This window comes from Pleurodeles waltl, chromosome 4_1 (genome assembly GCF_031143425.1).
Source record: "Pleurodeles waltl isolate 20211129_DDA chromosome 4_1, aPleWal1.hap1.20221129, whole genome shotgun sequence".
Lineage (NCBI taxonomy): Eukaryota > Metazoa > Chordata > Amphibia > Caudata > Salamandridae > Pleurodeles > Pleurodeles waltl.
Window position 1 is genome coordinate 586,489,735 of NC_090442.1, and position 17,781 is coordinate 586,507,515.

General features: G+C 45.0%; 1 protein-coding gene across 1 annotated transcript in view; it reads right to left on the bottom strand.

Moving 5' to 3' along the window:
- EEA1 (early endosome antigen 1) overlaps window positions 1-17,781 on the bottom strand; it is a 497,109-nt gene that overhangs the window by 285,671 nt on the left and 193,657 nt on the right. The window contains exons 15-17 of the mRNA XM_069228969.1: window positions 16,191-16,391; window positions 14,640-14,753; window positions 10,286-10,441 (exon numbers count right to left, since the gene is read on the bottom strand). Coding sequence (XP_069085070.1) covers window positions 10,286-10,441; window positions 14,640-14,753; window positions 16,191-16,391 — 471 coding nt within the window. The remainder of the gene's footprint in view (window positions 1-10,285; window positions 10,442-14,639; window positions 14,754-16,190; window positions 16,392-17,781) is intronic.

The following is a 17,781-nucleotide window of genomic DNA, read 5'->3' on the forward strand; positions in this document are numbered from 1 at the left end:
GCGGGGAGGGAAGGTGACCCAACCATCAAGCCCCAATCCTTAGGTCTTAGATTGGCATAATGCTGAGGAAGGAAGAGGTTTGTAAAGTGTGTGATAAGGGAGTCCCGGCTCAGACTCCCAGAGTCATCTCCGTACAGGGTACAGTTTTCTAGGTGTCATCTGTCCCATGTTGTTGGAGGTGCTCTAAAAACATTTCCCATTCTGCTGATATGGAGCATTTCCACAGACCACTATATTCCTTCCTACGTAAAGCAGCACCCTCTGCCTCTCCCCAACGGAGCAGATCCGTCTTCCATGTCAGCTCCCATGAGGGAGTAAGAAACTTCCAGCAGATTGTGATTAGTCTCTTAGCTAGTATAAGTGCCAGGTCTACATATCAAGAAACTGCTACAGCTTTACTAGGTCTAGGGTAAACGTCTAGTATGCACTGATCTGTCAAATCCCATTATGGGGACTCAGTAATAGCACAAAGAATGTCTCAGATTTTACTCCAGTAGGGTCTCAAGGACGGACAGGCCCACAACATATGGAGGAGATCCTCCTCCTCCACATGGCATCGAGGGCATGAGAACTTTGTAAATGGAAAGAGAGAGTGCACCTTTTGAGGAGTCAAGTAGGCTCTATTGAAGATTTCAAATCGGAGGAATTTAAATCATGTATTGCATGGTATATGTGATGCGTGTTCCGTAAGGAATTTCCATTCTTTGTCATGTAAAGACCATGCCAGATCTGTTTATCATTTTTCCAGGAGTGGGCTCAATGAAGTTCAAGAGTGTGTGTGCTTTGCTTTATACAACCAATTAACCAAGTACCTCTCCGATCCCATGTCACAGAGTGCTTGCACTAGAACGTGTGTCTGAGGCTCTTTCCCCTTTGGAGTCCACTGTTGGCGCATGTAATGAAAATGTCACTTACCCAGTGTACATCTGTTCGTGGCATCAGTCGCAGTAGATTCGCATGTTCTGCAATAGCTCGCCATCTGGTGTTGGGCCGGAGTGTTACAAGTTGTTTTTCTTCGAAGAAGTCTTTCGAGTCACGGGACCGAGTGACTCCTCCTTTTGTCTCCATTGCGCATGGGCGTCGACTCCATCTTCGATTGTTTTTCCCCGCAGAGGGTGAGGTAGGAGTTGAATTGTAGTAATAGTGCCCATGCAATGGAGTGACTAAGTATGCACCTATTTAAGGTTGAGATGATACATATATAAATAATTGAAGGTAACTTCCAAACTGCTACAGGCTCCCGGGGAGGCGGGTGGGCACATGCGAATCTACTGCGACTGATGCCACGAACAGATGTACACTGGGTAAGTGACATTTTCAGTTCGATGGCATCTGTCGCTGTAGATACGCATGTTCTGCATAGACTAGTAAGCAGTTATTTCCCCAAAAGCGGTGGATCAGCCTGTAGGAGTGGAAGTAGTGTGAAATAATGTTCTTAATACGGCTTGACCTACTGTGGCTTGTTGTGCGGATAACACGTCTACACAGTAGTGCTTGGTGAATGTGTGAGGCGTAGACCATGTGGCTGCCTTACATATTTCTTGCATTGGGATGTTTCCTAGAAAGGCCATGGTAGCACCTTTCTTTCTGGTTGAGTGTGCCCTTGGTGTAATGGGCAGCTGTCGTTTAGCTTTAAGGTAGCAGATTTGGATGCATTTAACTATCCATCTGGCTATACCTTGTTTTGATATTGGGTTTCCTGCATGAGGTTTTTGAAATGCAATAAATAGTTGTTTAGTCTTTCTGATGTTTTTTGTTCTGTCAATGTAATACATCAATGCTCTTTTGACATCTAATGTATGTAGTGCCCTTTCAGCTACGGTATCTGGCTGTGGAAAGAACACTGGAAGTTCCACTGTTTGATTTAGATGGAACGGTGAAATAACCTTTGGCAAAAATTTAGGATTGGTCCTTAGGACGACTTTGTTTTTGTGTAGTTGTATAAAAGGTTCCTGTATTGTAAACGCCTGAATCTCGCTTACTCTTCTTAGGGAAGTAATGGCGATGAGAAATGCCACCTTCCAGGTTAGGAACTGTATGTCGCAGGAGTGCATGGGTTCAAAAGGTGGACCCATAAGTCTAGTTAGGACAACATTTAGGTTCCATGAAGGAACAGGTGGTGTTCTTGGTGGTATAATTCTCCTAAGGCCCTCCATGAATGCTTTAATGACTGGTATCTTATATAGGGAAGTTGAATAGGTAGTCTGCAGGTATGCAGATATTGCTGCAAGGTGTATTTTAATGGAAGAGAAAGCCAGGTTAGATTTTTGTAAGTGAAGCAAGTAACCCACTACATGTTCTGGAGTTGTGTGTAATGGTTGTATTTGATTAATATGGCAGTAGCAAACAAACCTCTTCCATTTACTTGCATAGCAGTGCCTGGTGGATGGCCTTCTGGCTTGTTTTATGACTTCCATACATTCTTGGGTAAGTTGTAAGTGCCCGAATTCTAGGATTTCAGGAGCCAGATTGCTAGATTCAGCGATGCTGGATCTGGGTGTCTGATCTTTTGGTTGTGCTGTGTCAACAGATCTGGCCTGTTGGGCAATTTGATGCAGGGTACCACTGATAGGTCTAGCAGCGTTGTGTACCAGGGTTGCCTTGCCCAAGTTGGTGCTATCAATATGAGTTTGAGTTTGCTTTGACTGAGTTTGTTTACCAGGTAAGGAAGGAGAGGGAGAGGAGGAAAAGCGTAAGCAAATATCCCTGACCAGTTCATCCATAGGGCATTGCCTTGGGATTGTTCGTGTGGGTATCTGGATGCGAAGTTTTGGCATTTTGCGTTCTCCCTTGTCGCAAACAAGTCTATCTGAGGTGTTCCCCAAAGTTTGAAATAAGTGTTCAGAATTTGGGGGTGAATCTCCCATTCGTGGACCTGTTGGTGATCTCGAGAGAGATTGTCTGCGAGTTGATTTTGGATCCCTGGTATAAATTGTGCTATTAGGCGAATTTGGTTGTGAATTGCCCAACGCCAAATCTTTTGTGCTAGCAGGCTTAACTGCGTGGAGTGCGTCCCCCCCTGCTTGTTTAGATAATACATTGTTGTCATGTTGTCTGTTTTGACGAGAATGTATTTGTGAACTATTATTGGTTGGAAAGCTTTTAGTGCTTGAAAAACTGCTAGAAGTTCTAGGTGATTGATATGCAGTTTTGTTTGATGTACGTTCCATTGTCCTTGTATGCTGTGTTGATCGAGGTGTGCTCCCCACCCTGTCATGGAAGCATCTGTTGTTATTACGTATTGTGGCACTGGGTCTTGGAAAGGCCGCCCCTTGTTTAAATTTATGTTGTTCCACCACAGAAGCGAGAGGTAAGTTTGGCGGTCTATTAACACCAGATCTAGAAGGTGACCCTGTGCTTGAGACCACTGTGATGCTAGGCATTGTTGTAAGGGCCTCATGTGCAGTCTTGCGTTTGGGACAATGGCTATGCATGAAGACATCATGCCTAGGAGTTGTAATACCATCTTTGCTTGTATCTTTTGTGTTGGATACATGCGTTGTATGATGGTGTTGAAATTTATAATTCTTTGTGGACTTGGAGTGGCTACTCCCTTTGATGTGTCTATTATGGCTCCTAGGTATTGTTGTACCTTGCGCGGCAGAATGTTGGATTTTGTAAAGTTGACGGTGAACCCGAGTTTGAAGAGGGTTTGTATGATCTGATTTGTGTGATTTGAGCACTCTATGAACGAATGGGCCTTGATTAGCCAGTCGTCCAAATATGGGAACACATGTATTTGCTGCCTTCTTATGTGTGCAGCGACTACCGCTAGACATTTGGTAAAGACTCTTGGTGCGGTTGTTAATCCGAAAGGCAGTACCTTGAATTGGTAATGTATTCCTTTGAATACAAACCTTAGGTATTTCCTGTGCAATGGGTGTATTGGTATATGGAAATAAGCGTCCTTGAGGTCTAAAGTTGCCATGTAGTTGTGTAGTTTTAGCAATGGCAATACTTCTTGTAGTGTGACCATGTGGAAGTGGTCTGATTTGATGAAAGTGTTCACTACTCTGAGGTCTAGGATTGGTCTCAGCGTTTTGTCCTTCTTTGGTATCAGAAAGTACAGTGAGTAAACTCCTGTGTTTATTTGTGTGTTTGGCACTAATTCGATTGCATTCTTTTGCAATAGTGCCTGCACTTCTATCTCCAGGAGATTGGAATGGTGTGTTGTTAAATTTTGTGCTTTTGGTGGTATGTTTGGAGGGAATTGTAGAAATTCTATGCAATAACCATGTTGGATAATTGCTAGAACCCAAGTGTCTGTAGTGATTTCCTCCCATGCTTTGTAATAATGACCTATTCTTCCCCCCACTGGTGTTGTGTGGAGGGGGTGAGTGACATGTGAGTCACTGTTTAGTAGTAGGGGTTTTGGGGCTCTGAAATCTTCCTCTATTTCTAGGGAATTGCCCTCCTCTATATTGTCCCCGAAAACCTCCTCTATACTGTCCCTGGTAACTGGACGGTGTTGCTTGTGAGGTGCTGGCTTGTGTGCTCTGACCCCGAAACCCCCCTCGAAAGGGCGGTTTACGGAATGTGCTGTAATTCCCTCTGCTCTGCGGGGAGTAGAGTGCGCCCATGGCTTTGGCAGTGTCCGTATCTTTTTTGAGTTTCTCAATCGCTGTGTCCACTTCTGGACCGAACAGTTCTTTTTCATTAAAAGGCATATTGAGAACTGCTTGTTGAATCTCTGGTTTAAATCCAGACGTTCGGAGCCATGCATGCCTTCTGATAGTTACAGATGTATTAATTGTCCGTGCAGCTGTATCTGCAGCGTCCATGGAGGAGCGGATCTGGTTGTTGGAAATGGTCTGTCCCTCCTCAACCACTTGTTTTGCCCTATTTTGTAAGTCCTTGGGCAGATGTTCAATGAGATGTTGCATCTCGTCCCAGTGGGCTCTGTCATAGCGCGCAAGTAGTGCCTGGGAGTTCGCGATGCGCCACTGGTTTGCAGCTTGTGCTGCGACTCTTTTACCAGCTGCATCGAACTTGCGGCTTTCTTTATCTGGGGGTGGTGCATCTCCAGATGTGTGAGAGTTGGCCCTTTTCCTAGCTGCTCCTACAACGACAGAGTCTGGTGGCAGCTGTGTAGTGATGAAAACCGGGTCTGTAGGAGGCGCCTTATACTTTTTTTCCACCCTTGGTGTGATTGCCCTACTTTTGACCGGCTCCTTAAAGATGTCTTTTGCGTGCCGGAGCATACCAGGGAGCATAGGCAGGCTTTGGTATGAGCTGTGGGTGGAGGAGAGTGTGTTGAATAAAAAATCATCCTCGACCTGTTCTGAGTGGAGGCTTACGTTGTGAAATTGTGCTGCTCTAGCCACCACTTGAGAATACGCGGTGCTGTCTTCTGGTGGAGATGGCTTCGTAGGGTATGCCTCCGGACTATTATCTGACACTGGGGCGTCGTATAGGTCCCATGTGTCCTGATCTTGGTCACCCTGGCTCATGGTGGTGTGAGCTGGGGAGAGTGATGGAGTTTGTGCTGGTGAGACGTTAATCACGGGCGGAGGAGAGGGTGGTGGGGTAACTCTTTTCACCACTTTTGGTTGTGGTGTCTGTTCAGTCTGGAACTCCAACCTTCTCTTTCTCCTAATAGGGGGAAGGGTGCTTATTTTTCCTGTCCCCTGCTGTATGAAGATACTCTTTTGCGTATGGTCCACAGCAGTTGCTTGTAGCTCTTCCTCAAACCTATGCTTTTGCATTTGGGAGGTTAGCGAGTGCTCTTCTGTATAAGAGCCTGAAGCTGGGTCGCTTGCAGTTTGTTTCGTCATCGAAACCCTGTCTGCGTGTTTTTTCGGCTCCGAGGTGACTTTTTTCTTTTTCGGGGCCGAAACCTCTCGGCGTCGATCTGCTTCGGTGCCGCTGTCTCGGCGTCGAGCCGTGTCCACACCGGCATCTCGGTGTCGAGGCTTGTCTCCAGCACTTTCTCGGTCCCGAGAAGGCTGCGTGCCGGTGTCTCGACCGGAGTCGGACGACCTCGGCACTGTTTGGGCCTTTTTCGGTGCCGACGGTCGGTCACCGAATTTATGGGTGGAGCCATGGCCGGATGGCAGTGGCGTCCCCTGGGCCTTGTAAATGTTTCTCTGTGTGGTTTTCGACGTCTTACTCACGGTTTGTGTATCGTCGAATCCTTCGGAGTCTGAGTCTTGGATCGAGAAGGTACCTTCCTCTTCCTGTTCCTCGAACTCCTGTTGGGCTGTCGGTGCGGACGCCATCTGAAGTCTTCTGGCTCGACGGTCTCGGAGTGTTTTTCGGGACCGGAACGCACGACAGGTCTCGCAGGTGTCTTCGCTGTGCTCAGGTGACAGGCACAGGTTGCAGACCAAGTGTTGGTCTGTGTAGGGGTATTTATTGTGGCATTTGGGGCAGAAACGGAACGGGGTTCGTTCCATCGGCGTTCTTCAGCACGCGGTCGGGCCGACCAGGCCCCGACGGGGGATCGAAAAACTACCCTGAAGGGCACCGGAGCTCTTCGATCTTCGATGCGGTGTGGAATCTAAGTACGCCGATCCCGAACGCAACAATACCGACGAAAATCTTCCGAAATTAGCTAATTTTCCGTTCCGAAACTCGGAGCGACAGGAACACGTCCGAACCCGATGGCGGAAAAAAAACAATCGAAGATGGAGTCGACGCCCATGCGCAATGGAGACAAAAGGAGGAGTCACTCGGTCCCGTGACTCGAAAGACTTCTTCGAAGAAAAACAACTTGTAACACTCCGGCCCAACACCAGATGGCGAGCTATTGCAGAACATGCGTATCTACAGCGACAGATGCCATCAAACTGAAATATATAGGTGTGCATTAGAAATAGAGTACCCGGTAGCTGGGTCTGGGCTATGAACTCACAAAGGGATATAAGGTGACCCTCCGCAAAAAGATCCCCCACGGTGAAAACTCCGTTCTTCTCCCAATGCCTTAGCCGGGATGCGGAAAGAACGCCAGATGAGATGGGAACGCCGCTACGAGGGATATTAGGAGCATATGGTATTGTGGGTTTGGTTAGTAGGAGTGCCATGCAACAATACCACAGCGTGGTATACAATAACAGAGGCAGCTGCTTTGCAGGTTTCTACGGTAGCAACAGCGATGGTAATTCTCCGCCATTCAGTGTGCCTGTGTGCAGTTTATCTCCTATAGATGGATACCCGCCAGCCAGTGAGCCAGCCATTGCAGTTGTGCTGCGAAGCATTATGTATGGAAATTGGGGGTGCCCATCCACCCCTCCTCCGTAGGTAGTTGTAGTTTTTGGAGGCTAATGCGGCGGTGTCCTGTGGCCCATATTAGTTCTGTTAAGAGGGTACTCAGTGTTCTGAAGTTCGACTGCGGTAATCAGATAGGAAGGTTTATGAAGTAATACAGTAATCTGAGGCGCATCATCATCTTGACCAGTGCCAAGCACCAAGCACCCGGCCACTTAGAGGGGCAAACAGGTCCAGAATTTAATCTGTGCTCTCAGGGACTTTATCGCCTTATCTAAATTGCCCTCTAGTAAGTCAGCATGGGCGCGAAATATCTGTATACCCAGATACCTAAATGTCTGTTGGGCCACGGGGATCTCAAGTGCACCCAAGGAATCTGAAAAATGAGTGTCTGACTTAGCAAGCATATAACAGCGAGAGTCACTAATAGATGCACAACATATTCATGCAACAACCACCAGGCAGAAATCATTTAGCGGTAAAGGGACATCATCAGAATCAGCACCAACCCACATATTAATAAAGCAGAATACAAACAACTCCCAACATTGTGAAACTGGTACAGGACATAAGAAATGCAGAGAATCAGTGAAGAAGAAAAAGGTTTAAATAACTTGCATCATCAACATCATCATCAAAATGTGTGGAACTATAAAGATAAGATATTCAGCTGATAGCAAACTCCTAATTACTGAGGAAAAAGAATGTGGTAAAACGATCTAAGCAACTGACTTTCCAAAAGATGGCATCGGCAAATTATGGTCTTTCCATCTAAGCCATAGTTAACTAGTCTATATTCCCCTTAATAATTGCTGCATTCATCTCTAAGTATGCAATCAAACCCAGACATCTGCTTACATTATTTATTTCAGAGCTTATCACATTCCCACATTACAATGTATCTGTTGCAATGTAGCTGCTGCACGTCTCCTTTGTTCTAAGGAACCATGGCAGGAAATTGTCACATCCACTTCCCTACTTCAGTGTCTGAGAAAATTGACAGCAATACACAGGAATAATCCTGTAAAAACTCCACCACACCTAATTTTCAATTCTCTTTAGCACAAGGTTACAGAGACCTCAAAGTGAGATAGAATGATTCTAGAAAACTAATCAAGCTAAGTCAGAGATGAGCCAGAATAAAATTCACCCATTTCATGGTGAACTCTTGGAATGACTACTCATTTATAAATATGAAGTACAAAAGTGGAAGCACTGCAAGGTTGACTAATTCAACGTTAAGCCTCAAGAACACAGTTACATTCAGAATTAAACGGTATAGTTGGAAGATACAAGTCAAGACGGACTACATTAACCAAGGAAAGTGGCTGAGGTGGATCAAACTGATCCGTGAAAAAATTAAGTGTGGTAACAGAATTACAACAATGGGATCCCAATAATGAAATACAGCAAAACATCTGAAAATAACAGATTTCTCCTGATAACAGCGTGTTTCCAAAACTGTACAATCGCAGGTGGATGAGCACAGAAAATCAACAGGGAAAAGATTTGAGGTAAGAGTGAAGAAGGGGAACAATATCTGGGTACTAGTTACATTTATCAAATGAAGTTGCAAGTAAATATATAAAATCATGAGCAGGATAATAAAAAAGACAAGTACCAAACCATGAAACAATCCACTGATCTTAATATCAAACAGCTCGGACCAAATTATCAAACCAAACTTGCACGGACGATGATTTATTGCTGCCTGATTATGGTGTAACAGTCTCTAGGGCTTTACCAGTATCCAATTAGAGTGTCAGTCCCTCAATATCACAAATGCCACATGGGACTTGGTGGGGTTTCTCTTTCACTCCACTCTGCGATTCCAGAAGAAGAAAGGAAGCTGCAGGAGGATTCTACCCCTCTAACTAGTTGTTCCTTTAGGAGGAAGGAGCCTTGACTGTTTTGTCTGTGGCCCAAGACCACCTCTTACCTCTCGGCAGCAAACAAAACTCCTTGTTCCCGCTGATACAAGCTGGGGTGGAGTATGGTGCACCTACGCTTTCAGACCCTAGGTAGATCACACACAGCCCAGAAAGGCTCATGACTTAAGTATTGCCCCTGCCTGCTGCTGCTGGTATCCATCAGCCATGGCCTGCAGCTCAGACGTCTGATCACAGGACCCAGAGAAAGTACTTGGTGCCAATAAGCCACATAGGAGTTTAGAGAGGAGGGGTAAGAGGCTGGTTTGCTGCGGAAATGCACACAGGGAGCACAAAAAGACCCTCCCAGGCCCCTGTCACAAGCGGGGCCCACCTTAACACCTCACTGGGCCGAATCAGTTCAGAGCCACAACTCTCGAAGACAGCAATTAAGCTAACAATGTCTATTTCAAAACCAGGCGAGTACTTACAGAATAAGTAAGACACCCAGACAAAAACCTCTTCTGCTTCTATCCTCTAGGGGTTTTGAGCATCAGCGTCATCTGCACTAGGAAGGGGACATTTACTAATCAATCCAAAAGTACTGGTGTAATATCGGACCCTCTGTCCAAACAGTGAGAAGCCAGAATTGCTGTTTCACATATTTTTTGAAACAGCCTTTCAATGCATCAGATAATAAAAATGAGATGCTCGCAAGTTATGGTGGAAGCCACATGTTCCACAAAAACTGGCCATCGTTGTTCAGGACCAAACATTTGTGCTTTGCACGAATCCCATGGCTCAAAAGTTATATTTTGGTAGAAAAATGGCGATGCAGAATTCAAAATTAGTTAAATACCAAGTGGAAAATAATAAGAAAATGCGCTGTGGATCTTTAGATCAAGTGGCCTGGGGCAATGGCAAAATGAACAGATGTAACAATATGTATATTCCGTTCTGTCTGCCCTTTGAGAACATTGAACATTTTCTAGTTTCAGATTGGTGCTTTGGGGATATTATCAGTTAAGACAATCATTAGAATAGATGGATGCATGCTTAATTTGATATTTTCTAAATAAATGGACTAGTTCATTTATAAAGGAAACTGCAAAATATAAATCTGTATCACCAGAACTGTGTTCTAATTACAATACCACCTTTCATATACATATTATAGGTAAAATAATTAGTTTAAAATTATTTATATTAACCTTAATCTGCGCCTCCAGTGCTTCAGTCTTTTGTTCCATGGTGAGACATTTTTCTTTGTGCTCCTTCAGACTACCTTCCACCTGAGAACAGTGCTCCAACGTGCCATGCAACTTTGCCGTAATCTGCTCCAGCTGGGCATTGACTTTGTTAAGTTCCTATCAAGAGAGACATCTAAGCAGTTACAGTGCAACTGAAAGACAAATCGATGAACAATAAGGCCTTTCAGTCTAGATTAGATTAATATTGTCTTAACCCCACCACAACATAAAGAAACAAATAACGTGAAGTTGTATATGACTGAAACTTAGGGATATTGGGCAAGGGTTTGCAGAGACTATGCATCTTAAAAAGACATGTTTCTCCAAGGTTTATGCAAAAAACAAATAAAAGAAAAACTGCTGTAAAAAAGATGTTGCAAGAAATTTTCGTTTTACTATCTGATAATTGTAGGAAGCTGGCCTAGTGTGTGGTGGGTATCTAAGGTACTTACACCAGGTCCAGGTATCCCCTATTATTATAGTGTGGGCAGTGTCTAGAAGCCAGGCTCTCTAGAGGTAGCTGTGAATGAGCAGCCAAAGCTTATCTAGGAGACATGCAAAGTCCATGCAATACAACTGTAGTCACACAGCACTTACACAAAAGACAACACTCAGTGTTACAAAAATAAAGGTACTTTATTTTAGTGACACAATGCCAAAAAGTACTAGAGCGGCAACCCTCTAATAGGAGGTAATTAACACACTAAATATATACACTAGTTACAAGAAATAGGCGTAGAAAGTGATAGAAAACAGTGCAAATGAAATTAGACAATAGTGACTCTAGAGGAGCCCAAACCATATACAAAAAAAATGGAATACGAACACAAGACCCCTCCTAGGTAATTGGAATGTGTAGAGGGTATCTGGGGGTACTAGGAAACCCCAATGTTATGTACCACAGTGCCCCCTAGTGACTAAGAGGAAAGTAGTAAATTACTAGATTTTCCCCAAATAACCCAAAAGGAAGGAAAAGAAAAAAATGCAAAACCCAGACAAGACTGCAAGAAACCAGTGGTGGAGTCCTGAAGAGGAAGACCTGTGGAAGTAGGGGACTAAATCCAGAAGTCACAAAAGAGTTCAAGAGGAGCAGGAGCTACTTCTCACCAGTCTGTGGAGGAACTGGTCGATGGTGATGTGAAGATGGTCAGCACTGGAGCCCTGGAGTTGGTGAAGAGTTCCTGAGGGATGCAGATGACGTCCCATACTGGAAGAAGAATTGCAGTTGGGTGTTGGTGCAGGAATTCTACCAACAAGCCTTGGCAAAGGCAAATGTTGCGGTTGGCGGAAAGAGGAGTTGAGGAGGACCAGCAATGCCCAGGAGGACTCAACCCAGGAGGGGGAGTCAGAAAGGACCCTCACGTCACAGAGTCCACAGGAGCAGACACAGCACACACAGGAGTCCCACAGGATTGGGACACAGGAATCGCAAAAGAGCCCACACAGTACAACTGGAGAAGGGTCCCACGCCGCGGGAGAACCACGCAGGAAGGAGTGCTGGGGGCTGGAGCTACCCATAGCCTGAAGCTCCCTTGGAGGAGATGCAAACAAGCCTTGGCAGCTGCAAGAGATGTGGTGCACAGGGCTATTGTCCTGCCTGGGAAGGCAAGGACTTACCTCCACCAAAGTTGGACAGCTGGCAGAGAGGACCAAGAGGACTACTCTGGACCACCACCCGTGATGCAGGATCCATGCAGCCAGTCATTGTTGCAGTAGGTGCCTGTCAATGCAGGGGAGTGACTTCTTCACTCCAAGGGAGATTCCTTCTTCCTTCTTGTGCAGACTAAGGACTTGCCGCCGGAGGATGCACAGCCAGGGAAATGTTGAAGAAGCTGGAAGGAGCAGTGGAAACAATGCTGCAAGAAGAGTCTTCTTCATGGATGCAGATTATTAGTTCCTGGAGGGTCCAGTTGCAGTTCCAGTGGCTAGAAGTCGAAGTAAGGTTGCAGAGGAGTCTGGGTGGAATCTTGCAAGCCAAATCTGAGGACACACCCAAGAGAGAAACCCTAAATAGCCCTGAAAGGGAGATTGGTCACCTAGCCGTGTGACCTCCTATTAGGAGGGGGCTCTGACGTCACCTGCCTGGCCACTCAGATGCTGCCAGAGGTCCCTGCCAACCTTGTATTCAAGATGGCAGAACCAGGGACCCACTGGAGGAGCTCTGGGCACCACCCGTGGGGTGGTAATAGACAGGGGAGTGGTCACTTTCCATGGTCCAGTTTCTTACCAGTGCAGGGACTAGAGGTCCCTGAACCGGTGTAGAATGATTTATGCACGGAGGGCACCAAATGGGCCCGTCAAAGCATACTAGTGGCTTGTGGAGGCTACCCCTCCCAAACCAAGTAACACCTATTTCCAAAGGGAGAGGGTGTTAGCCCGCTCTCCCAAAGGAAATCATTTGTTCTTCCTTCCTGTGCGTGATCTGTTCAAGCAGCAGGAGGGCAGAACCCTGTCTGAGGGATAGCAGCAGCTTGGGCTGCCTGGAAAAACCTAGAAGGCTGGTAGGAACAATGCTGGGGGTCCTCTAAGGAGCCCCTAGAGTGCATGGTATCATACTTCAATACTGGAAACAGTATTGGGGTATGATTCTGACATGTTTGATACCAAACAAGCCTAGGTTCAGAGTTACCATTTTGTAGCTGGACATAAGTAGTGACCTACGTCCAGTACACGCGTAAAATAGCGCCCACGCACTCACAAAGTCCGTGAAAACAGCGCAGGAGTTCGTGGGGGTACCTCTGCTAGTGCAGGGTTGCCCTCACACACAGGTACTTGCACCCTGCCCTCTGGGTTAGGAGGGCCTGACATAGGGTTGATTTACAGTGACCTATGATGAAAAAGGGTGCAACCAACCTTTCATGCAGGCTGCAATGGCAGGCCTGCAGAACAGTTTGCATGGACTCCCCATGGGTAGCATAATACATGCTGCAGCCCATGGGGATCCCCTGGTACCTCAATGCCCTGGGTACCATATACTCGGGGCTTACATGGGGGCACCAGTATGCCAAATGTGGGGTGAAAATTGTACAAGTTACCAAGTTAGAAGGGAGAGAGCATAATCACTGGGGTCCTGGTTAGCAGGATACCAGTGAACTCAGTCAAACACACTGACAACAGGCAGAAAATGGGGGTAACCATGCCAAGAAAGAGGGTACTTATCTACAATAAGAGAACATCTGTGGACTAAATGCAGTCAAACAGAAGGATTCACATGATATTTTCCATTAATGTAATTTGGTTCCCTAATGTACAAAACAGCAGTTCTCACTGTCACTTCGAGTCTTAGGCAATTTGTGATATGCTGTCTGCTCCCTCCTAATAAAATATGTTGCATGACTTTATTAGCTTTGATACACCATGACCCCAGGCATAAGCGAACACACTGCATGCCACCGCCCTCAAGACAATGTGGTATCAGGTGTTAAAATACAAGAAAAATGGATTGTGTCTGTCAATTTAGGCCAATCTCACCAAACATCCCCTTTAATTAATTACGCTATTCTTTAAACTATAAAATGGCCTCTGTCAGTTATCACGGGAGGGCAGCATTTGTAAAATGCTCACATATTTGGTGAGGGAAGAGGCGAATATGCAGACCACACAAGTTGAGACAGGCAGTGCATGCACTTATATTTTGGTCTGGAAAGATCAGATTTTGCTTCACTCTTGTTCTAGCATACCCTTGTGTCTGTCCAGGTCACCTCACTGTGCGCTACCCTTAGTGTCTTGTCAGTTAGGAATATATAAATAACCAGTGCTTAGTTAAAGTCATTGGTTGGAGGTGGGCCTCAATGGCACTCTCTTTTGGGGACCGTCACTTATTTTTCTTCATGGGACATTGGCCCAGAGCAAGAGTGGGAAAAACACAAAAGGGCGAAAGAAGGAGGGAGAGAAAGATGGATAAACAGTGACACAGGGAAAAAACAGGGGTGACAAGCACATATAAGCGTGAGATAAAGAGTATGGCGTGTCTGGTGGTGGGCAATAGGGTAATGTGCTGCAATGCATAATAAGCGGCTTTGCTATTTGGCTCACCGGCCTGTAGTGCCAGTCGCAAGCCGCTAAGTAAAACTTTGGACCCTGACACTTATTATTTTACACACCAATCCCTGTAAATAACTAAGGCAATGGTTTGGAAAGCCTATCCAAAAAAGTGGTGTTTTGTGCGTGTCACATGAAAGCTATGAAAGATCACTGTTTTTGATCTATCTGCAATCTGTTTTTCTCCTAAGCGATAGCGGATCTGAGACTAACATTCTGTCACCTTCCTAGAAGCAAATAACTGTAAAATGCCGCCTTGATTTTCTCACTTTACCTGCTGTTTATCCTGCAGTGCATTCTGGGCAGTGTCCAAATGATTCTGTAGATCTGCTCGCTGTGCAGCTTTCACAGCCTCAGCTGACAAGAGCAGCTCGGTCTTGGCTTTAAGCTGAAATAATCATTAGAAACAGTACGTTTTTGTTAAAAAGATACTTAATGCCTACAATATGTAATTAACCGACTCAGTTATAACAAGACTGTAAAAGAACAAGCACAAAAGTAGGTAATCAATTCAGTATTAGAATCTAAGTCGGAAAGTTTGACAGTAGGTCATGATATGTATGATATAGTGTGGCTATCATGGGTTTGATTTAAATACAGCCGAGTACCTGTCAGGGTACTGTAAAAATATGTTTCTACTTATCATTGCTAAGCAGCACGTCCAAAAAAGGGGATTGAGTGATGTTCAATTTTTTACACTTTAATTTGAGAGTGGGATGGATGGTGTTAATATGGTTCTACATTTTTTGAATGTTGGTGTGCTCAGCATTCCACTCTACAAAATATCATCACCCTATTTGGTCATACTACAGATGGAGTAGTATAGGTATTCAACATGCCTCATTAATGTTAGCATAGGATGATGGCCTAAGACGTCTACAACTGCTGTATCTTCCAAGGCGGAACTCATCTGGGTATGGTGTGAGAGAAAGGAGATGAAGGAAGTGGGTGAGTGCACGTCTATCTGAGGGAGGCAAAGACGTGAACGTCCGGTATAAACATGAACTGGCCGTGTTGGATAAAGGCTTTAACCTACAGCATTGCATAACTGCTCGTTCTCTAAAACGGTTTTAAAATATACTCATAATAGCTTTCTTCCAGGTGAGCAGATTTTAAAGCACTCACAAAAAAACCTTTTAGGACAAACAGAATACTGGCGCCAAGAGACACTGTTCGAGATTAACTGCGCCCTGCAAACATCCTTATTCACTCATTAATTTCTCATGAAAACCTATGAAAAATTATAGTTTTCCATACATGATCTGCTGCACTATCCTCATTCATACACACAATCTGCAAAAATAGGTGTGGTGGAAACGTGCATTAGCATATTAAATTGTTTTTTTCTCTCCAAGAAAAATATTACCACCAAATTTACACCACTTCCTCAACCCTTTTTTGGAAGTAACCCTGCGTGTGTAAATGAAGTGCGCGTCATGTGAAAGGTATGAAAATACCCACAAAGTTACAACTTTGTGAGTGTTTTCAATCTTCCCAATGGGGAAAGTCCTTCAAAAGTCCCATCGTGGGCGGAAATGCTGCGCCAGATCGTGATGAAGTTATTGACATTTTCCAAGTGCGACAGCAGAAGAGGTTTTTGTGCACCCCAGTTGAACTTGGATGGCCAAAAACATTCATGAAATCGGCCGTATGAACCAAAGTTTGAAATCTTCATTTGCGTACTCGGTCGTTCCCTGTTCCCTGGAAGGAACAATTAAACTGATACCGAGTAAAGGAAAAGTCGCATCAGATATCTGAAAAAAAGGCGATAGCCATAGTTTATTACCTTTTCCCAAATGAAGATAGTCAAGGCGTGGATGCTCACCTGTGTATCTAGATGGGCCAGTTTATCTTTGCTTTCAGTTATCTGGCCTTTTAGTTCACTAACACTGGTTTCTAACGAATGGACCTGGTCTTGAGAAGCTGTAAGCAACGCCTTTTGCTCCTGCAGTTTGTCATGTAAATTCTCTTGGATCTGTTTGGAACTCTCCGATTGGTTCAAAAGTTTTTCAGTTAACTGGGTTACCTACAAAATAGAAAGATGGCGTGCCAGAGAGAAAATGCAAATGCGTGATCCACTGCGGTAGACATCAAAGGCAAGTTAAAAGATAATTGGCACACATACTTATATTGATATGCTTGCTGTACATAACCATGACAGGAAAATGAAGCAGTAAATGCTGTTGTAACGTCTCTGTAGAGCTCTATGTAAGAAAGACAAAACTACCAACTTATTGCGCGTCAAGAATAGAACAACATTAAAACAAAACATCAGTCCCATTTCCTTTCGACCACTAGGACACCAATTTAACTAAGTGCGCCCTATTAGCAGGCCCATTCAGCTACGTGTGCCCCACGTCCTCCCAACAAGTACACACACAACGCGCCTCAGCAGGATATGGGAGAACTTAGGGAAGGACATAACCAGCAGAACACTTCTAAGGCCCGTGAAGAAGAGTGGAAGACATGGAGTATCATCTGTCCCCTACGTTTGTCGCAACTTTAAACAGGTTATACATTTAAGGAATCCTAATTAACTGGATTTGTATTCACACTTCCAAATGCTTCGACAGAATGAAAATAATTTAGAAAATATAAATGTGACCAGTAGCATTTAGTATAGCAGAAGGCGGATTAATTCGCCATATTGGATAACTGCTGGCCCTATTGCCCACGAATGCCAGTTTCATTATTCATCCTTCAAAACCTCTCCATGGTTTGCCCACTGCAGCAGATTAAACGAAGACATGAAGTTATTTACATTTGGTGACGCTCTTTGTGGTGGACACTCTAACTGCAGATTATTCACCTTTTGGCTTTTCCAAGGTGCCAAACTGTATCCAGAAACTTTTTCCCAGCTACTACTCCTGCACACTAAGTGGAATCATCGAACTCTGCAATGGCCTCATCCCACCTCCAGAATTGACTGTGCGGAGCCCTGTAGAGGCACCAACCCTGCGTCCTGATATCAGATAGAAAAAAGCATTCCGGCACCATTAAAAGTGCTGTGTCAGAGGGTGTGTGGCTTGGTACCTACTCAAGATGGCGGCTACTTATCGAGTTCCTGTTAGCCCTCTGCATTGCGTGCATGTTTGACAGCCTCCAGTGGGTTATTTTCACCCCATTGGGCTGATTACTATGATGTCTATTTGACTCCATAGGGGGTGCAGGGGGATGTTCCAACCTCTGGGAGTGGAAGCAAACCATCACCGCTAGGTACTCCCTACCCCCACTCTGTAGTTATCTCCCATGGGTATCCACCTCCCCCTCATGGCAATCTATATGATGACATCTCACCCACACTGTGGTATGCCTACAGCGTCTCCCTGTGGCTCCAACCATGCCATTTCTGCTGTGCTGCCTTATGTCTGAAAGAACAGTGACATCTAGCTATTGACCAGCTTCTACATGTCGTC